Source organism: Meriones unguiculatus, chromosome 19 (genome assembly GCF_030254825.1).
Source record: "Meriones unguiculatus strain TT.TT164.6M chromosome 19, Bangor_MerUng_6.1, whole genome shotgun sequence".
Taxonomy (NCBI): Eukaryota; Metazoa; Chordata; class Mammalia; order Rodentia; family Muridae; genus Meriones; species Meriones unguiculatus.
Genome location: NC_083366.1, coordinates 32,119,194 through 32,141,523, shown reverse-complemented (window position 1 = coordinate 32,141,523; position 22,330 = coordinate 32,119,194). Strand labels below are relative to the sequence as shown.

At 39.6% G+C, this 22,330-nt stretch overlaps 1 protein-coding gene across 7 annotated transcripts in view; it reads left to right on the top strand.

Annotated features, from left to right (window-relative positions):
• The window catches only part of Hecw1 (HECT, C2 and WW domain containing E3 ubiquitin protein ligase 1), a 302,639-nt gene extending 280,787 nt beyond the window's left edge, over window positions 1-21,852 (top strand). For all 7 annotated transcript variants that reach the window (XM_060372935.1, XM_060372932.1, XM_060372937.1 and 4 more), the window contains 6 exons: window positions 5,791-5,889; window positions 6,425-6,554; window positions 7,880-8,026; window positions 9,376-9,490; window positions 12,262-12,460; window positions 17,568-21,852. In XM_060372935.1, coding sequence (XP_060228918.1) covers window positions 5,791-5,889; window positions 6,425-6,554; window positions 7,880-8,026; window positions 9,376-9,490; window positions 12,262-12,460; window positions 17,568-17,679 — 802 coding nt within the window. In that variant the 3' untranslated portion in view covers window positions 17,680-21,852. The remainder of the gene's footprint in view (window positions 1-5,790; window positions 5,890-6,424; window positions 6,555-7,879; window positions 8,027-9,375; window positions 9,491-12,261; window positions 12,461-17,567) is intronic.
• The last annotated feature ends 478 nt before the right edge of the window (window positions 21,853-22,330 follow it).

The window sequence follows — 22,330 nt, the reverse complement described above, 5'->3', positions numbered from 1 at the left end:
CAGCTTACAGCACAGTTTATTTTGGCTGAGAGATCATATCTCAAGCATATTAAGAGCTAGAGAGAGAAAGAAAAAAAAAAACCAACACAGGAAGTGGGTGAGGCTCTAAAACCTCAAAACCCATCCCCAGTGACGTTGTTTTTCCAGAAACATATCCAAACAACATCTCCAACTGGGCACCAAGAATACATGGGCCTATGAGAAAATGTTTCATTCAAACCCACAACATTTTACTTCTGACACCCATAAACTCATGGTCATATCATAATACAAGATGCATTTAGTCCAACTTCAAATGTTCCCAGAATCTAACAGTCTCAATCTTGTCAAAACTCCAAAGCCTCTTTTTAAACTAAAGACAATCTTTTAATTGTGCCCCTGTAAAACTTAAAAAAAGAAGAATTATGAAAAGTATGAGCTTTAACATTCATCATCTACTCCAGTGAGTTTCTAAAAAGTTGTAACTGAGAGTTATTTAGCTTTGTTTTGACACTAAAGAAAGGAACAGAGATGAGCCAGAAGGAAAAACTACATGAGGCAGGAAGAAGTCACATGTGGCCCTCTTATTCCTAAGACACAGTTATATTCCTGTTGTGTTACACTATCTACCCATGCTGGATGCGGAACCAATGGCAGATAAAAGTAATGAAGAGTGCGGGGGTAAGGGGTTTTCTACAGGAGCATGGACTCATACTCATCTGCATCACCAAAATCCCAAGCCATCATGAGTAATAATTCATGAAGCCTGGAATCATGGAGTTCTTTTTATAGCTTGCAGGTAGCTGGAGAGGTTGGAGAGTCTGATTCAGGCAACCTAGCTGGTCTTAATCTCCTCAACAATCATTACTTCTTATAAAACTTTGAGAAGGGAGAAGTCTTGTGGATCTTGTCAGTTTCAGGGACTTCTGAAGATTTCTGAGTTGTTTATATTCTGAGTCTCAATGATGCCCCTTTAGAACTTCCTGAGTTTTAAGGAAGCTCTGTTAGAACTCCCTGGGTCATAAGCTCCAGAGGAAAGTACTACAAAACTGTTCTTGATCTAAATTCCTTATGCTGCTATGACTTCTAATTATTCTCCCTTTGACTTGACTTAGTTAAGTACTTCTAATTAGCACAGGAGGTGTTTGGAGCTGGGATATGAAAAAGAAACAGAAAAGATAGGTACCCTGTTCTGGCAGCTTAGGACCAGTGCCTGCTGCTCAAAACAGAGTTGTGTTTAGTTTCTGTCTTCTTCTTCTTCTTCTTCTTCTTCTTCTTCTTCTTCTTCTTCTTCTTCTTCTTCTTCCTCTTCCTCTTCCTCTTCCTCTTCCTCTTCCTCTTCTTCCTCTCCATCCTCTTCTGGCCCGTCCCGCTGGCAAGTCAAGCAGGGTCTACCTGAAAGAGGGAGTGGGAATGATCGGGGCGGAGATGCAAAGAGTGGAGTCAAGACAAGTTTCTGATCAAGATTTGTCTATTAGGCACTGAAACAGCTTTTTTTAAAGCAAAAAGCCACAAGCAACTTTCTCACAGCAACAGCACATTTGTGTCACTTGGCAAAACACCCAAGGATTCACTCAAGGTTACATAAAGTTTGTTATCTAGTTCTCAGGAACAAAGCGCCCCTGCTGGAGAAACTGCCAAGGTCAGTCTCTGAGAAACTGAACTTTAGATTAAACCCACATCTGCCAAGGCCAAAAGGCAAAAGTCCATCACCAGACTCCTTCACTCTTCTTCCTCTTCCTCTCTCCTCCTTCTCCTCCTCCCCCTCCTCCTTCTTCTTCTTTTGGTATAGTCAGATGAAAAGTAGATGCCAATGGTTTCCCTTGCTATACTACTTACCTAAGACTAATTCTTGTCTCTGGGTTTCTGAGTCAATGAAATGAAGATGGCCCTAAACATAAAATAAAGTTCTTGCAAGGATCAATAAGGCACTACCAATAACATGCTTTGGCCCAAAAGGTATTCAATAAGGTACTTTTATTCTACTTCTAATATTCCCCTAATAACTAACTACAGTACCAGACTGACAGAATTGCAAATAGTGACAATAATAGGCACCTTCCCCTGTTTCTATTGTTAAATACAGTAATCTCTTGTAACCATGGAGTGTTGGTGAATTCCTCATGGGTACTGGACTTTAGAGATGTAAGAAGTGTCAGCTGGACACAATCAAGAATCATCTGAGAAGGGAATCTGTTCAGATTGGTCTGGCCTGTGGGCGCATCCTTTTCTTGATTACATAAATCGATGTGGGAAGATCCAGCCTAAAAGCGGGCAGTGCCACTTTTAAGAAAAGTAGATCCTAAACTACACAAAAGAAGATGCAAAGGAACTGAACACAGCATTGCTCCCTGCTCTCCTCTGTGACTGCGATGTGAGCAGCCACTTCAAGTCCTGTCACTTGGACTCCCTCGAAGTGACAAAGTGTAACCTAGAATTACAAGCCAAGTAAATACCTTCCTCCTTGAGTTGTTTTTGTCAGGGTATCACCACAGCAATAGGAAGCAAAACTAAGACAGACTCAACTCCCTTCTGTAAAATGGCATACTGTTTGAATGCAGCACACATACGCATGTCCTTCCATATACTTTGAATCATCTTTAGATTGTTCGTAATACCCAGTTAGTATGGACACTTTATAAACTGTTATACTATTTTGCTTGGGAAAAAACAATAAAAAATATTTATATTTGACAAAGATGAGATTATCCCTCCTGAATGTTTTCAGTATGATTAGTTGATTCAGTGTACACAGAGATACAAAGGGCTGACCGTATTGTGGAAATAAATGTTATTTATTATTTAAGGAAGCATTCTTCTAACCTTAGTTGGTTTACTGTAAGGATTATTTTACCTCTAGATGTTGGTGGTGAATATTATCAAGTAACTGTTCACCTTCTAACAAAAAAAAACAATTATGATTTTTGCCTTTTGATCTTACAATTAATTTTTAAATAGAATTGGTAATATTAAATATCCTTTTCTTCTTAAAATAAAAAATCTTTAGTAATTTTGCATTATCTTGGGGCTGACCTGTCAATCTCAATTTTGCTGTATTATACTTAGGCTTTCTGTATGTATAAATTAGATGCTTATAGTTTACTTTCTTATTGTTGCTTATAGATTATGAGCTGTAGTTTGGCAACCCACTATGATGAATTAAGAAAATTTTCACCCGTGTCTTATTTGGGAGACTGTATAGTTTTTGGAAGGATTTTCTATTCCTTGGAGATTTGAAGAATATACGTTTAAATGAGAGTATGTGTACCTCGTTTTAGCATCAGTTTGGAGATAATAACATTTCCTCAAAGTTTTCTAGCTTCTGCTAGCAAACATTATCTATTTAAGCTTATCTATTTAACATTATCTATTTCTTCCTGAACACATTACCAGAACATTAATAATTCACTGGAGTATTCAATTTTGAACATTAAGCTTAAAATAGTGTCCTGTTTGAGTGTATTTACATGCCACACATTTTTACTATCTGCTGTCATTTTCGTTTTTCTTCCCTGGGTCATTGGAAGGTCTCTGCAATTTAGGAGGGCACTTGCCAGTACTTGTTTTTAATTTTTTTTAATTTCTGATTTAGTTCATCTTACTCATCCCCATCTGGATGGTCATGTCACCAGTATGGTGTTATAAGCACCATTTTTACTACCCTGGAGTCTAGTCAGAGAAGGTAGTCAGTATTGGTGCAGAAGCGAGTGATGTCTGTATTCACAGAGCTCTGACTGCTGTGTTGAGGATGGATCAGTAAGTGGTCAAGAAGGAGCACAGAGGGATAGAAGACTTCCGGTTGTTCTGTTGTTTCATGAGCCTTGCCATCCATCTCTGAGGCTCTGTTTACCTGTAGCCTCAGAGTATGTGGATGTGGTCCACATGCTGTTTTAGGCAAAGGGAAAAGATTACATCAAGAATCCTAATCTCCAGGTCTTACCATCTCCCACCTCTCTCACTAGATTCCCTGCACTCTGCCCAAAGTTTGGCTATGAGTCTCAGCATCTGCCTCCATACCCTGCAGGGTAGAGCCTTTCAGAGGCCCTCTGTGGTAGGCTCCTGTCCTGTTCCGTTTTCTCTCGCCTCCGATGTCTATCCTCTTTGCCTTTCTGAATGGGGATTGAGCATCTTAGCCAGAGTCCTCCTTCTTGATTAGCTTCTTTAGGTGTATAGATTTTAGTATGTTTATCCTATATTATATGTCTAATATCCACTTATGAGTGAGAATATACCAAGGAGCACAACAGATCCAAAAAGTCTGGGCACAGGGGTCTTTTCTGAGACTGATACTCCAGCCAAGGACCTCTCATGGAAATGGCCTGGAACCCCTGCACAGGTGTAGCCCATGGCAGCTCAGTGTCCAAGTGGATTCATAGTAATGGGGACAGGGACTGTCTTTGATAAGAACTGATTGGCCTGCTCTTTGATCACCTCCCCCTGAGGGGGGAGCAGCTTTATCTGGCCACAGAGGACAACAATGAAGCCACTCCTGATGAGACCTGATAGACTAGGATCAGAGGGAAGGGGAGGAGGACCTCCCTCATCAGTGGACTAGGGGAGGGGTATGGATGGGGAAGAAGGAGGGAGGGGAGGATTGGGAGGGGAGGCGGGAGGGAGCTACAGGGGGGATACAAAGTGAATAAACTGTAATTAATAAAAATAAAAATAATTAATAAAAAGTCTGAATTTGAAGTGTTCTTTATACATATATTTATTTTAGAAGATCATCTTATCTATTCATTTTGACATTTTATAGCATTTACAGATTGGATCGCCTTACGACTATGAAGTCATATCAAACTCATTAAAAATTTGTGACTTAGGAGTTCCAGCTGGGAGGAGCCAGCAAAATCCACAATGAGGTGAAAACCTAATTAGATAGAAAAGAAAATACCCCACAGTTTTGGAGTTAGGTGCAGAAACTGACAAAGCCTCCATAGCAAAGAAGCAAGGGATGCTAGACCAGGAAGAGAGGAAGCTTCATAAAGCAGCGAGATCACGTGGGCAAGCCACAGGTAACCCTGTAACTCATCCAAGCAGTTCACCAGAAAACTTTCTAGGAAACAAACTGGTTCAACAAAGATTGACATCAGTACAGGCCTTTATGTATGGAGGTGGCCAGGTCTACAGGACTAATTGTTTTTCAGCAATGACCTTGTTCTTTCATTGTGTAGCTGACGATGTTGAATAACAATGGTTGATCAGGTTGGCCGACATCATGCTGTGACTGCACAGAACTGTTGTCCACTGTCTTTAAATACTAACTGCCATCTGTGATCGCTATTCATGCCTCCACCTCCCAGCGTGGGCCTTTAGGGAACATTATAAAATGTCCGAATAAGCAAAGACATGTTGGTCAGAGAAACTTTTTCTGTTCCTTGGGTCTAGGTTCTCTTTGGGTCTAACTCGAACTTTATAATTCAGGTTCTTTCATTTCCTTTCCTCAATGATTTCCTCTTCCTAGATGAGTAACAGCAATGAGATCATGGAGCATAGGTGGGGTCTCATTTAAGACGTCCCAATCACATGGACATTTTTTGTGGTAAAGAATATAAAAGAGAACTGTGACTCCTTATATTATCAATGGGCAAATTTCATTGAGCTGTTTAAGACAGTTACTGTACAGAAACTCATGGATCTGAGCAACAGGATGCTCAGGGGTACAGCCTATGTTCCAGGATGTGTAAGGCCCCTGACTCAAACCCCAGCACCAAAAATAAAAACACAAATTAAAAAAGTGGTACAATTAAAATACTTAGCAATGTAAATACCCACTAACTCTTAAACATCTTTGCTTTGTCCGTGTTACAGGTTTAGATTCAGTGGTCGTATCCTGGGCCTGGCTCTGATCCATCAGTACCTCCTGGACGCTTTCTTCACAAGGCCTTTCTATAAGGGACTCCTGAAACTGTAAGTGTGTTTTAGGATGATTCCATATGGCCTACCTGCAGGATGAGAGTGCTGGCCTTCCTCATGTCACTGGCCCTTTGCCAGTTTTATTCAGTTTCCACCCATATCTTGTCCTGGGTGCATATGTATCTTCCATACCTTTTCGTGCAATAAAAAGGTATTTGGAGACTTTTTTATGTAGGTGTAAGAAATTACTCTATTAGAAAAGCCATATAATGGACATTAATTTGTTTACATAGAGATCACAACATTGTGAACATTGTGTTAAGCTGTTGAGTAAATATGGCTTGTTTTTTTTTTTTTTTTAGGCACCATGAGTCAATAATCATTTCATGTTTATTACTGAAACTTTAGCAGCTTTTTTTTTCTCAAAAGGAAACTACTAAATAGATTAAAACTATTGAATTACTATTTTGTCATTATATTGAAAAGTACCAAGTAATTTTGAACTATAATGTTTTATTGAGAAGTAGCATACTCATATTTGGAATGAGGCCTGAAGGCTATTTATTCACTCAGTTTCTCTCATTCCCAGGCCCTGTGATTTGAGTGACCTAGAATATTTGGATGAGGAATTCCACCAGAGTTTGCAGTGGATGAAGGACAATAACATCACAGATATCCTCGATCTCACTTTCACCGTTAACGAAGAAGTTTTTGGACAGGTTTGTGTGATGTGGAGTTGCAAAAGATGTTTTGTTAAATTCATAGAACAAAACTTAACCATTTTAGAAAATTTTCAAGTATACACTTCAATACTGTGAAATGCATTCACGTTGTTTGACATCTAATCTCTAGAACTTTTTGTCTTGCAAAACTGAAATTCTACCAATTAAACAATACCCTTTAATTCCTCCCACCCCCTAACTCCTGGGACATACCCTAAAATTTATGTTTTTATGATTTTGACTCTAAGTAGTTCAAGTAAGTATCTGTTTCTTTCATTCTTGTGACTGTTAAGACTAATGTTGCTATGAACACGACTGGACCGATGCCTGGCTGGCCCCTACTGCTAGTTTTTTTTTAGATTATATAGTCATGTATATACAATCTCAGGTATAAGATTGCTGAATCATATATTAATGGGATTTTATTTTTAAATTAGGTAGCAAAGAATCTCATCAGTTCAAACCAAGGTCTTCCATGAGAGGCCTGCTGAGTCATCTTTCCTGGAACTTCTTTTTTAATAGCCAGGAGCTTCTTTTTATCACTATGATACAGTTCTACCCTATGCAGGGCTTTTGAAAACCCATTGTGATCATGGATCAAAAAATCTTTAAAGTGTACCATAAGATAAATGGTATTTCTGTATCCAGAGAAAAAGATAATGAAGAACAAAGTATATGCTACATATGTGTATGCATATAATACATGTATGCAGCATATAATATATACACATTAGTTTAGGAAAACATGTTTATATTTTCTATATTTTAGAATATAGTTTAGAATATATTTTCCTATTCTCTAGTACTGCATAGGGCAGCACACAGATCCTAGCTCCCAGCTCATGAATTTGTCCTTAAGGGCATGGGCTTCTAGCTGGATGGAGACCTCTCTGCTTCCTAGCACATTCCCAGCCAGCTTCGACAAACAAATCCTTCCACCTGCCTCTACTTTACTTCGCACTAGATGCACAGTAAGAACTTGCTGCATAACAGCTGCAATCTGTTGCCCTAACTGAGATTCAGAGTCCTCGAGCATCTGACTCTATTGTTTGGACATTTAGCTCCCTCTACCTTAAGGAACAACCCAGGACATTTCCCCTTCATTCCCATTACACCCCTTGAGTTAAAGAAATATGTTTCCTTTTTGTACTAAAATAAGTAAATAGGTTGGGGCTCTTCTAAGTTGATTAAGAGTGTGGTTCAAACAACAGAAACTTTCCTAGTAACTTCCTGGGAAGGAAACGCTGTCATCCTAAATAAAGATGTCTCCTTGGAAGACAAAATGAATGAGAAGCATCACGACTCTCCTGTTTATTCGCAAGGTAACAGAGAGAGAGTTGAAGTCTGGAGGTGCCAACACACAGGTGACTGAGAAGAACAAGAAGGAGTACATTGAGAGGATGGTGAAGTGGAGGGTGGAGCGCGGAGTGGTCCAGCAGACCGAGGCGTTGGTGAGGGGCTTCTATGAGGTAAGACCCCGGGTGTCCCAGGAAAGCAGGCCATAGCCCTGAGTGCTTTGCAGTAGAACCCATGTTTCTCTTGGAGGCTTGTGGAGGAGCAGGGGTTCAATAGCCCAGAAGAGACAGCAAGAAGCAGGAGAAGCTAGGTTTACAGTCTCATACCCAGACTGCACGGCCCACCTAGCTGGACCAGATGGATGAAGGGTCAGGCTTCTCTCTGAGGGAATACGGACCCTGTCTGAAGTTTAAATGTTTCTCTGTCATTGACCTGGTCCTGTTGTCAGGTGAGGAAGCGTCCAATGTTTCTTATGTAGCTATGTGGACAGGACACTCCCCCCAGCCCACTGTAACAAAACAAACAACACCAAAAAGCTAAGCAGCAGCACTGGAGAGGGTGTGCCACTCCTGCTGGGTGTCTATTTTGTTACATCTCTCTGCCATATTATCATGCGAAGCAATAAACTGAGAAGGCAAAGACGGCTGTTAGACCTCCCATGCCCAGAAATGATGCCTTCATACTTGAATTTAGAAATCCTGTTCAGAAGTTTCTTTTCTAATTTGTTGTCCACCACTAGTTGGTCCAACACAGGCATCCATTTGACCCTAGCACATCTGGCAGAAGAGGTAAAGCATCCAGCCAACAGGTCCTTCCCGATCCCTAGAGAGGAGAGCAAGGAAACGGGGAAGAGGAGGGGGACTGCAAGAAATGAGTAATAATGTCATGGGGAAAGGCATGCAATATAACTTGACACCTTAAAGGTGACCTCAGAAAATCGAGTCAAGATTGTTTGCAAAGTCGCGCTCAGGAGGGATCTGGAGCGGTAAGAAGCATGGGATTTTCCTCCTGTTCTCAGCCCATGGAGGACTGTATCCTAAAATGACTCCGTGACTTTGGGGCTCCTATACTTACAAGTATATATTGGGCACCTTCTAACCACCAAGAATTGATTTCTTATCGTCAGAGAGGCTGGGAAGACCAAGATCAGGACACTGGCAGATTCAGTGTCTGATAAGGGTCCATAGCTTCACGGGTGGCAGCTTCTTTCCTCAGCTCAGTGGGAAGAACAAGGCTCCTCTGCTTCTCTGAGGCGCAGGGTCATCGCAATGCCTCGTGGTCTAATTGCCTCTTTTTAAAAAATTATTTTGAGATTATAGTACAACTACATCATTTAAGGCTCAAGAGCTGGAGGTACAGGTTCTAGCACATGAGCAGACATAGGAGACCTCTGCTATGATTTTGACTTTTAAAATGGCTGCATGTTGGAAAAGGCGGTTTAGAAATGACAGTTAATTGCCCAGTCTGACAGGCAACGGTCCTGATCGTGAGTATGACCTGCCTGTGTGCTGCTGTCTTTCAGGTTGTGGACTCGAGGCTCGTGTCGGTGTTTGATGCTAGGGAACTGGAGCTCGTGATTGCTGGTACCGCAGAAATCGACCTGAATGACTGGAGGAATAACACTGAGTACCGGGGAGGTGAGCTAGCAGCACTTCTCGTAATATATGTTTCAGAGGGGAAAAAAAATGTTGAAATAAAGTTGATATGGTATAAAACTGGCCGTCCTGAAATAAACAATTCAGTAACATTTAGCGCATTCAGAAGTTTGTGTAACAACAACCTCTACCTGGTTCTAAAATACATTCATCACCTAGAGATGATGTTCTCCACCCCTTGTTCCCATCCTCCAGACACCTGGCAGCCGCAAGTCTCTATATCCTGTCTCTACAGACTTACCAATTCTGGAAATGCCATCTAAATATTATCATATAAAGTATGGTCCCTGTGTCTGCCTTCTTTGGCTTAACATACTTTTTTGAGATTCATCCCTGTTCTGGCATGCTTTAGTATTTTATCCTTTTGTATAGCTAAGCAGTAGCCCATCACCCCATTCACTAGACCTGTTCTTACTGTAACTTACAATGCTGGGGATTAGAGTTACGGCCAGGAGTTCCTTGGCAAATGCTATACCACTAATGAATACCCCAATTGAACACTTTTTAAAGCCTCCAAAGACTTGTCCTTACCTCAGCGCAAAGTAGTTACTTGCCCAGCTTCTGGCTAAATGTCTTTTCGGGCAACAGTGATCCATGGCGTGCCATGTAAAGACCCACAGACAACACACCTTCTGCGTGTGAGCTCTTGAGTAGCCCGCACACTCTCAGAGAAAGGCCTCTTGCTCCCTGTGAGATTTTAGCCTTCTTTACCTCAGTGAACATTTGCTTCCTCAGGCGTTCTGACTATCCTCTCCTCTCCCTCTCCAATTCCCTCTCCTTCTCCCTCTCCCTCTTCCCCTCTCCTCTCCTCCTCCCTCTCCCTCTTCCCCGCCCCTCTCCCTCTCCCTCTCCCCCTCTCACCCGTCTCATTAAAAAAAAAAATCATCTACTATGGGTCATTTGTGAGCTTCCCTTTGGTCTGCATCAAAATGAATCAAATTCTAAGTCTCTCATCTTTGTTTATATTCTATCCATCATTTTTAACAACAACAAAAACAAATGTGATTCTGACAATATGAATAGTTCATATTGACTATAGGAAATATTTCCCCAGAACATTTGACCTTTCAGACTAGTCATCCAAAATAGAAATAGAATATAAACCACATGTGTAAGTTTGAACTTATTTATTTATTTATTTATTTACTTACTTACTTACTCACTTATTGAAATAGACTCTCCATGCCTAGCCTTGGCTGGCCTGGAACTTGCTATGTAGACCAAGATGGTCTCAAAATCACAAAGGCATACTTGCCTCTACCTTCTAAGTTTTGCATGTGCCACCACAGCTGACATTACCTAAAATTTTCTAATAGCCATATTAGAAAAAGTACACACAAGCAATTATAATTTGTACTTTTAACTTAGTAAGTTCAAAATATCATTTCAACTATTATATGGATTTGGTGTAAGAATTCATTAATGCAAGATATACATACACAAGTAGACTTTGCAAACACCATTTTCAGCAGATCAGGCCACCATCTTTCCCCAAAGCTTAGTCTTATGACTCACAGAAAACTTTGTTTGTTTGTTTGTTTGTTTGTTTGTTTCGAGACAGTGTTTCTCTGTGTAGCCTTGGCTGTCCTGGACTCACTTTGTAGACCAGGCTGGCATTAAACTCACAGCAATCCACCTCCTTCTGCCTCCCTGAGTGCTGGGATTAAAGGTGTGTGCCACCACACCCCGCTTACAGACTTTTTCAATAGTTTAGCCTCAAAAACCCTCTTTTTAGGTAAAATATTAGAGAAAAATCCCAACCAATATTACAGAGGGGGGGAAACAAGGGGATAACAACTCCGCCACCTTCAACCACGCAACTGCAAAGCCCTCTTGGAACTTCTACGCTGATTTGTTAAGAAAACTGCTAGAATATGGTGTTTCTGTAGTGAAGTGATTAAAGAAAGAAAGAAAGAAAACCGCTGGCCTAAATATTCAGCGCAGCTGCTTCTGCTGAACCAGTAAGACTTAATTTTCCAGCATCCCCCTGGCCCTGATTTCCCCAAACCTCGTGTTTTCCTCATTCTCATTGTTTCTTTCTTCTGCTAAGAATGTCCTCTCTCTTTGCTCAACTACACAAATATTTCCCGTGCCAAACTCAAACCCTGCTTCCTTCACAAAGCTCTTTCAACTTCTAGCCACACGTATCTCCCCTCTCTTGAATGCCTCTTACCTTTGTAGTAAGGGGGGGGATCATTTCTCTAAATTGTTTCTTGTGAGCCAAGGCTCTTCAACGGTGCCTTAAAGCCTCTAGCCATCCAGGCATGACTCAGGGAACAGCTGTGTAATGGATACAGGCCTTCTTTTAGGGACAGAACCTATCTTCCTCAGCCAGGTTTGCATGTTACCTCGCTGTGTTGTGAGGTCCTAGACTCTCCTGTTTTATATCATTGCCAAGAGCTAAAACATCAGAACAAAGAAAACATAAGATGGTCTGCCTTTGTTGAGCCTTTTTGTTCCTTATTTACATTCATGTAAGGCTGGGATATTTCAGGTTTTATTCCAGTTGTTTACATGAAAAGGAAACACCTCAGAGGAAACCTCTCAAACACCCAGTTTTGTAAAAGAGCTATTGTATAAATCTGCTTGTTTTAAAACTTGACCAAGTTACATAAATTAGTTTAGTCTTGCCTATCTAAATGCCATTATCAGCAAAATCAGAAGATCTGAAGCTGCAGTTCAGCTAACGCATCTCTCCCTTCCTCCTTTCTCCCCACCTCCACCTCTCTTTTTTTTTTTTTTTTTTAAACTAGGTTATCATGACGGCCATCTTGTGATCCGCTGGTTCTGGGCTGCAGTGGAACGCTTCAATAACGAGCAGAGATTGAGATTACTTCAGTTTGTGACAGGGACATCAAGTGTGCCCTACGAAGGCTTCGCAGCCTTGCGGGGGAGCAATGGGCTTCGGCGCTTCTGCATAGAGAAATGGGGGAAAATCACATCTCTTCCCAGGTACAGAGTTCCTGCCAACCTTCATGAACTCCCTGCAGGGGAAAACTATACTTTGCTATTTGAGTTTTGGCGATCATCTTTTAAGACAGAATTCTTGATTGTCGCTCGAAGCATTGTTATTTGAGTTACCAGACACAGATGTAAGTATGGTGCCTCTAAGGCTTGGATTGAGACTGTTCTTAGCGAAGTTTTAGTTGTTGATCATATTTGGTGTTGATCATACGTGCCATAGAGAATGAGGGAGACAAGGTCATGGCTGTAAAAATGCTGGAAACCCAAAGTAACCACTCCAACATATAGCATCTATTCATAGAACCCACTTGAGACTTCATAGAATAGTTAGATATTTGTTTATATACTGTAGTTTTTCAATGAGTTTTAAAATATGTGGAGATGAAACCATGTATATTCCTTGGCCTCTATAATAATTTATACACAGTATTCTATCAAAAACCTATGTGTTTTAAATTCACAAAAAGGCAGTTTCAATTCCCTACCCCATGAGTTTCAGTGCCAAGACTTCCTTTGTCCTTGTTATTCTACCCTGGGTAGCATAATCTTGATTAATAAACTAGGATTACTAGACATACTTCTAGACAGGCACTCTGGTAATAAATTCTGCTTTGCAAACATAAGAAAATATGGATTTTATGGGGGCTTGAATGAGAATGGCCTTCATTAGTTCATCTGTTTGGATATTTGCTCCCTAGTCAATGGAACTGTTTGGAAAGGATTTGGAGGTGTGGCCTTATTGGAGAAAGTTGTCACTGGAGTGGTCTTGGCCATTTAAAAGCCCACACCAGGCCCAGTTCCTCTCTGTGTCTTTGCCTGTTGCCTGCAGATTAGGACGTGAGGCTCTCAGCTACTGCTTCAGTGTCCTGTGTGTCTGCTTCCTACCATGATGATAATGGACTAAACCACTAAAACTGAAAGCAACTCCCCAATTAAATGCTTTCTTTTATGAGTTACTTTGATGATGGGGTCAACTGAGCAGTAACCAAGACATATTTTATTATCACCTTATATTTCTAATTAGAAAACATATATTTGATACAGATCTATCTCTATGTAGCCCTTATTGTAGTAAATTTTTCGATAAATTGATTTAAAAGGAAGAAAGGTTATTTGGTTAACTGTCTTAGAGGTTTTAGTCAATGACCGATTGGCCCTGTTGCCTTTCATCTGTAAAGGTACAGTATATCATGATTGAAAGTATAGTGGAAAAAAATCCTGTTTATCTCATGCCTGAGAGAGAGGAGTGGGGTAGAAAGAAGGGAAGAAGAAGAGAGAGAGAGAGCCAAGGGTCTGTTTGAGGAAATATCACTAATGACCTAGTTAGCTTTTACCTACCAGAATCCACATCTTAAAGATCTTATTGTTTCCCAATGGCATCACTGCTGAAATCAAGTCTTACGCCTTTGGGGAACGTGCTACATACAAAAGAGAGCAACGCCAAAAATACCTTTGCTAAATTGATGTAATGGAGAGATTTACTGAAGTATAGTTTTCATCTAATTTTCTCAGACTTCTTGCTTTCCTGTGGACAGCTCATATGATGTTTGATGAGTGTTGGGTGATTCTAGCCCTGGGAAGACCTGACCAAATGTTTGCTCATCCCAGATAGGGAACTGACCAAATAAAGATACCACCAAAACCTTGTGAACCAGTGGATTTTATTGGAGATACTTAAAGGCATATGAGAGAAAGGTTACTTAGAGGGACAGGAATGACCTGGACAGCTGCATCATTTAAAGCCTACACCAGGATGGCTCACAAAGATGGAAAAGTGAAGTGTACAATCAGCATGCAGCTCAGTAGGCTAAAAAGTATCAGTTTCAGGTATCTCAGGCAGTATAGGCCTCTTCTGGGCATCTTGGCTGATCTGAGAGCATCGCCCACCAGCCCTTACTGCTTATAAATGTATCCGTTTCAGGGAGTTTCTGAAGCATTTAGGTTGTATGCTTCCTGAATTTAAAAGAGTTTCCTTGCAGGAATGAATGTATAATCTCCCTTTAGAACTTTAAATTTGTTTTTAATTAAAATGTAATTACATCATTTCCCTCCTTCCCTTTTCTTTTTCAACCCCCCCCATGCCCTAGCCCTGTCCTTCTCATAGTCATGACCTCTTTTTTTTTCATTGCTGTTAGTTATAGAAATATAACCTCCTGAGTTCATTTAGTGTTGCCTGTGTGCGTGATTTCAGGGCTAACCACTGGTATTAGATAATCAATTAGAAGTCTCATCCCTGGGAAAGACTAATTCTGCATTGTTGTTGTTGTTGTTGTTGTTGTTGTTTTTAGTAGCCCTTCCTTGCATATAGTTATTTGTGTAGGGTGGGGAACAATGAGCTTTCCCCATTCTGTGTTATCATATATATTGGAATTGTTATTGTTCATATCTTAGCTTCCCTCTGAGGTAGAATGTTTTGTTTCAGGAAAAAAAGAAAAAATGCTACACAATAATGAGTACTAGTAACTATTGCCAGTTGCTTAGCAACAGTTGAAAGTAGTTCTCAGGCTTGCCTACACCAACTCTAGTCATCAACCCAAACGTACCAGCTGAAAGACACAAAAGATAAATTAGCATACATCTAGTTAAATGATAGATCTTGAGAGTGAAGTTATTTGGAAACATTTTGCTTTTATTTTAGGAAAAACATAGTTTGGGTCATCATTTAATCACAGCCTACTCTGATAAGTCTGCAGTAGAAGAGGTGGTAAGATGTGAGACACCTACCCATAGGAGCTTATAGGAGAGGGAAATTCAGACCAAAGACAACTCATTACAACACAAGGGAAAATCAGGTGCTTGAGGCAATGTGGTGCGAGAATGTGGATCAAAGTGTTACTCCTGATTGAACTACACCAAGAAAATACTTCAGAATAATTTGATGGGCAAGAAGGGATAGAAGAGGGTGTGTGAGCAGCATAACCCAGTCCTGAGAAGACACCTGCGTGTGCTCAGACAGAAGTATTAACCCAACACAGAGGACAAAAGGTCTTGAGACATGTCCAAGAATGTGACAGTTAGTATTGACTGGTCAGGAATTTGAATGACCTGCCAGACATCCCTCTGGGATTGTGAGGGAGCTTCCAGATAGAGTAGCTGAGGTAGGAAGACCCACCCTATGTTTGTGTGGCATCATTGCATGGGGTAGAGGTCTGGGTTAAATGAAAAGAAGAGAGGGAGTTGAGCACGAGTGTTTCTCTCTCCCTTTCCTTGGCTGTGGATGCCATATGTGGAATGTGACTGTGACAGCTCCTACTGCCATGCCTCCGCTGCCCCATTAGATACATCTCCAAACAGAGTCCAGATAGACCGTCTCTCCATTAATTTCTTTCATCGGATGTTTTGCTGCAGCAACAGAAAAGAAGTTCATACATAGAGGAAGTGAAGAGAAAGGTAGTTTGGTAGGACACCAAGAAATTACCTTTCTGAAGAGTCTCTGCTTTATTCTTTAGGAAATGCCATTGTGGTTGTTACTACAAAGACATAAATTGAATGCAATATACGTATTTTCCCTGAACTATGTATTAATACTGTTAGCGCTTACTTTACTTCCTCATTATGTCAGCCACAGTCCAGTGGATTCACTCCTTTCTGCCTCTAAAAACCAAGAAAGTCACTGTAATCATTATCCTGCTCAACTCTCTGACTGTTTTTATTTCAAATATTTTTGCAGTAACTAAACTATTTCAGCTATCTTCTTTTGAAGTGATCTAGGCCTTCCTGATACTCAGGTAATCACAGAAGGCTTCCAATATCTATTCCTTTTCATGGTCTCTCTCAATCAAGTCCTTAAAGCCTACAGCCAGTTACTGTCTCTTGCAGACACTTGGGGCATGAAGGGAAGGAAGACAGGCAGGAGATGACGGAGGGAGCTGTTGCCAAAAAATAGAGTTGGATATTGGAGAGGCAAACATCAACATCTTCCTCAGATTCCCCTTCAGGGAAAAAAAAAACCAAAAAAAAAAAACCTTTCTTCCTTCATCCCTCTTTCTTTATCTTCCAAAGAATCTGCACTATCCTAAAAACTGAGTCCACATAGTATTCTGACACACTAATTTGTCTAATTCAGAATAAAGGTATAGATTATAAACATTCCCCTCCCCCCCAAAAAAAAACTTGTTATTCAAATACTAATGTCCCAAATAAAATTCTGGTTTTATTAGGGTTTTTTTTTTTTTCATTGTTTTGTCTTAACTTAATGTCTTTTTCTGCACTGGTTGATGTATAAACACAACTTCAACATGCTGCTCCCTCAACCAGCGAGGAAAAGGCATAAAGTTAACTTCCAGCTATTCCAATCGAGCCCCAGGTGTACCAATACACACTTCTCGCTGCTTTGTCAAAAGACCAGCATCAGGTTTCCATAGAAACAGAGTACCTGGAAGGAAACAGCTACTAGGGAAGAATCTGTGTGGTTATGCCTCCTCCACTCACTGCTGAATACCCACAGAGGTGTTTTCTGTGCCATGCGTTATCCGTGTAAGAGGAAAGACATGGCTAGTCTAGGACAGACACTACCAAGTGCGCATCTGCAGAATGAAAGCCAGCCTGAGCAGAGCTACAGGGATGGCAACGGTGTGAAGATTCCCAGGGTTGAGAGAGGACTGACTTACACCCTAAGATGGCCTCAGGAGTGGGGCACTTAAGCGTCAGTTGATGTAGGGGACTTAAACTTGTTTCCAGAGCAGGCCTGGGGAGTGGGAGCTCAGTATTACAAAGCAGTATCGGCTCTTCAAAGGAGATACTTGTGGTTTAACAAAACCCGGAACTCGGAGCAAGGCAAGAAGGCTCAGGAATGACTGCCTCTGCCTCCCTCGTATTATTTACATTTCAAATCAGGATAATAGTGTAGAGTTGGCCATTGGTTTGCTACTGTGGTTATATTGGAGTGTAGTTTACTTGCAAATAACAATTAACTGTTTCTAGTTCTTCAATGTCCTAAACTTGTCATGTCTCATTGGACATGGTTTGCCATTTTCAGTGTTTTATGATTGTCCTAAATCATGTCTGGCTCACTTTTGATTCTCCTTTGAAGTCATTGGTGTAACCAGAAACAGTCCTTAAAATATCCTCACCAGTATTTTTCTTCTCTATTCAGGGCACATACATGCTTCAACCGATTGGATCTCCCACCATATCCTTCATATTCCATGTTGTATGAAAAGCTGTTAACGGCAGTAGAAGAAACCAGCACTTTTGGACTTGAGTGAGGAAGTGGGACCCTGCCTGGCGTTGTCCTGGACTGTGACAATACCCTTTCTGGGATGACTTCCTTTCCCTCCTTTGACTTTGGTATCCCATGATTTTTATTTCAAAGCAAATTAGAATTGGCAAGAGCTGTGCATGAAGAATTGCCTTCTTCTAAGATCTAATCTTCAGGCTTATTTCCTCTGTTTCCAATGAACTGCTAGCCTGTATGCAATACTACAAAACAGCTGTCTCAAGGTCTGTGCATACCTCCACATACCTCCATTCCTAACAATGAAATACAAATGCAAGTTACGTCACACTTGATGAAACGGTAACAAATGTTTACTTCCACTTCTATCGTTCAAGGATAATTTGAGCTCTAAGCATTCCATGCTTTTATACGCCCATGTCTTCCAAGCAGAACCACCATTTTCCCTAATTTCTAACAACCATTTTCCAGACGTAGGAGCTGACTGATTTTGTTTTCCTCTCTATCTCTACATTTCCTATGCATTCTTTCCATTCAATGGGCAGCCAAGGCCACACAGATTTTTTTTTATTCATTCCACTCATGATTCATAGGTGGCATCAATCCTAGAACCCAGAACTAGCCTAGACATATGGTGCAAATATGAAACTTCTAGCAATTAACAACAGCAAGAAAAAAAAAAGGTTATCAGTAAATGCAAGGGTTATAAGGACTATGAACTCAACTTGAGTTCAGAAAAGTGTAGTGGGGGAGTACCCCTAGTGTACCCTCACCACACAAGAAGCACAAACTTGTGCACATGTCCAAGGAGGAAATCCTAATTGCTGAAGATTGAAGGTTGAGCCTTTAACTCCAATTTTGTTACATAGAAAGTGATAAGATAAACTGGAAAAGAGCAGCACATATAACATTTATTCAAATACATGAATTCTGTTTAATCTATTCACACACACACACACACACACACACACACACACACCTCACACAATCCAAATAGATCTCATGGCTTTTGTTGAAGCCAGTTGTATTTACTTGACAGGTCAACCTTAATTTTCGTTCTAACTTTGATACTTTTCTCATTCTTTTTTTCTTTTCTTTCTTTTTTTTTTTTTTAATCACCGTGTTCAAATTCTGTCACATCTGATGTTCACAGAAACCACAAATGAAGCTGCAGAGTGTGATGGTGCTTGTTAAGGATCACGGGCAATATAAACTTCTCCTTCACCCATAGCAATTTTTCAAAGGCACACTGACTTGTGTCCAAAAAAAAAATGGATTTTTTTTTTTTTTTTTTTTTTTAGCATTCAGCAAAATATCTAAGAAAATGTGTTTTTAGAAAAACAATTTCAGGCTCCACAGACAAGCCTGGCATCTTGAGTACCTTTGAGATAAACCTAACCATTATGGTCATTTGCTATTTTTGTAACCATGTTATCTGTGTTGTCCAAAATATGAGATAAATGAAAGTGTTTTTTCTTCACTGGGAAAAAGAAAAGCTAAAGAGATCCAACTATTTAAATATTCGTTGTTGTAGTCAATATATCAAAACAAGAGGAAAAGTCAACTTAAGATGGAATTGTGCAATGGTCCAGCACACTAAAGTGAAATCTTTTCTAAGTAAAAATTATTCACAATGCCAAACCCTTCATGCTCCTGTGTTTCTATTGTCAAACAGGAAGTATGTGGGATAGAAGCTTTGCTTTCTTTTGCTGTCTAAAAAGAAGTTTTACTAAAAATGGGATGTAAGTTCTATGAAATACAAGTTGAGGGGTGAGTAAAAATTAGCCCACGTTTCAGTATCTGAAAAATAATGAATTCCAATGGAGCTATGCTTTACTGATGAACTCAGAACAAGAGGACTATTAAAATCACCCAGTAAATCTTTAACTCTTGAACAGTATATTTAGAATTCATCTTAAACATACATGAAAGCTCATTTCTCCAAGCATTCAACTTTTTTAGCATTTACTTGCCACACATTAAACAGTTGTTTTGAAGTTGTTCAAATGTAGGAAGATGCCCTTGAAGAGCTTTACAATTTACAAAAATGAGACAGTCTGTTAGTCAGATGAATTTGTAGTCTATTAACATACATACATAGCATACATAAATTATCTTATAAATGAACAAGAAACTCAGAGAAGTGTGGGGGTTTTTAGCTAATTAACGACAGGCATTAATCCCAACAAGCAGGCATAACACAGCAACATTTCTAATTTAACTTTTATTAATTATTTGAGAATGTTTACAATGTATTTTAGTTATATTCACCCACTCCTCTCCCTATCTCCTTCCACATCCACTCCTCAGCCTTCAGTTCCTTCTCAATTTCATGTCATCTTTTTTCATAACCCATGGAGTCCAGTTGTGCTATCTGTCCATATATTAATTAGTGTGCAGCTACCCCTGGAGGATATAAACATATCTGGTATACATATACTCAGCCAGATGATAGTGGCACACGCCGTTAATTCCAGCACTTGGAAGGCAGAGGCAGGCAGATTTCTGTGAGTTCAAGGCCAGCCTGGTCTATAGAGTGAGTTCCAGGACATCCAGAGCTACATAGATTCTATTTTGAAAAAAACAAAACAGAAAAAAAGAGAAAACTGACTATCGGCAGCCATTGGCTGGCAACAGCTCCTCAGCTAGGGCTGGGGACTTATGAACCCCTCTTCTCATAGCAATAGCATTTTAGAAAAATGAAAAATGCTACTGATGCCACCCAGGTTGCTGAGAAAATGTAAAGCTTGCTTCATAGAGCCCAACATATGCCTTCAGCCTTACATGAAAGAAGGAACTCAAAGGGAAGAGGAGCTCAGAATTAGTCATGAAAAAATACTTTTTACTTTATGTATGAGACTGATTTTTAAATTATATATAATTTCAATATATATACATATAACTGTATATGTTTATATGTATATGTGTATACATTTACACATAAGTACATTATTGTAGAAATAATTTTTCCATTAATTTCAATCATTATATTTCAATCATTAATTAATTCCATTAATTAATTAATGATTGAAATATAAATCACTTCAAATCATATAATTCTTTGGGTAACACAGATCTTTTGTGACCATATGTAATTCTTTGACTTTTTTTTTCTCCTTGAAGGCAATTGCAAAATAATCATTTATAAGTCATAAACCCCCTAAAAGAAGATTTTTATATCTAGTTTTATGAGTATAATATCCTTTTTGGGAAGACAAAAAAAGATTAAAGAATTCATGTTACAATTTTGAAAAAGACTATATGGTGTTATCATAATTTTATAGATAACACAAATATTTTATTAGATAACATGAAGATAATTATCTCCCCAATAGAAATTGAGTCTTCAAGATGAGAAGTGTCCTGTAACTATTGAATTCTCTGTAACATCATGAGTATATGAGCTGGAGGACATCGTGATGTTTTTACCGCCATCGCTATTATAGCACAAATATTTCAGGAGAGTTAATGAAAATAACAAAATGCTAAAAGGTATCTTGGTAAGCTTTCATCAAGAAAGATTTAAATATTTTTCCTGTTAATAATGAATCTGTGTCGTTCAACAGTAAGAATATTTGTATTCAGTGAGCTGAGTTTTCCATAACACTTCTAACAGTATGCAATCTCATTGTCAGTTCATGCGTCAAGCCACCTGTCTGAAATTTGGGTTCAGAAAATTTCTAAGTTTCCACAAGTGTTTTCCCAGTCAAGATGAAACACTTTCAAATGAAAGTAGTTAGAACTTTACATAACAAAATGTGGTGCTTTATTCTTCTTGTTATTGTTGTTGTTATTACTATTATGTCTTTCAGTGTTCGTTATTAAGACAACTGCAATACTGTATCATAAATGTACGGGATGACTTTTCCAGCTACTACAAAAAATCCAAAAGAGAAAGTATTATTTTGCTGTTAATGACATGTAGTTCCTTTGTTCTAGTAGATAAAAGGTGCCTAGAGGTAGTATATAGAGTAAATATTGTTCCATTAGTCTCCTTCCTGCAGCTTCCATTATCTGAGGAAATGTCCATAACAATTTTGTTTACAAGTCTTTGTTCTAGTCAATAACAGGAGAGGTCCATATTACTGGGCTGATTTTGCTTACATCTTAAAAAAAAAAAAAAAAGTCACGTGATACTCAGGCCTCGCTTTCTCTTCCATCATACATCTTCAAGGAATGTCAATAAACTCACTTTGGTATGGCACTGAGTATGCTCCTTATTGCAAAGAGAAGTCTACGGTAGCACATAAAATTCTGTATCAAGCCTGTGCTCTTGCTAAATAGTGTGGGCAATAAAACAACGCAAAAAGGTACCAGCTACCAGGGTAAACAAACCTCAGAAGAAAAACATTGTTGTTATTCATGAATAAGGGAGCCTACTAGAACTCTACACAAACCACGTGTCTGTCTACTGCAAAACTTCATTTTGTAAGCGTCCTTTATGTAGAACAGGAAGACACTGATTTGTATGAAATCCTGCCTGCTGAGAAGTTTCTACAAAAACTTCAGACATGGCTCTTGGAGGATTATCACTAAACACAAATCACCAATGACCAATACAAAAATAACATCTTTCCACCACCCTCCACTCCCCACCACACACACACCACCACCACCACCTGCAGCAAGCGAGTGAGCTGGCCTCAAAGGCGGGAGAGCAAGAGAATTGGCCACACCCCTCA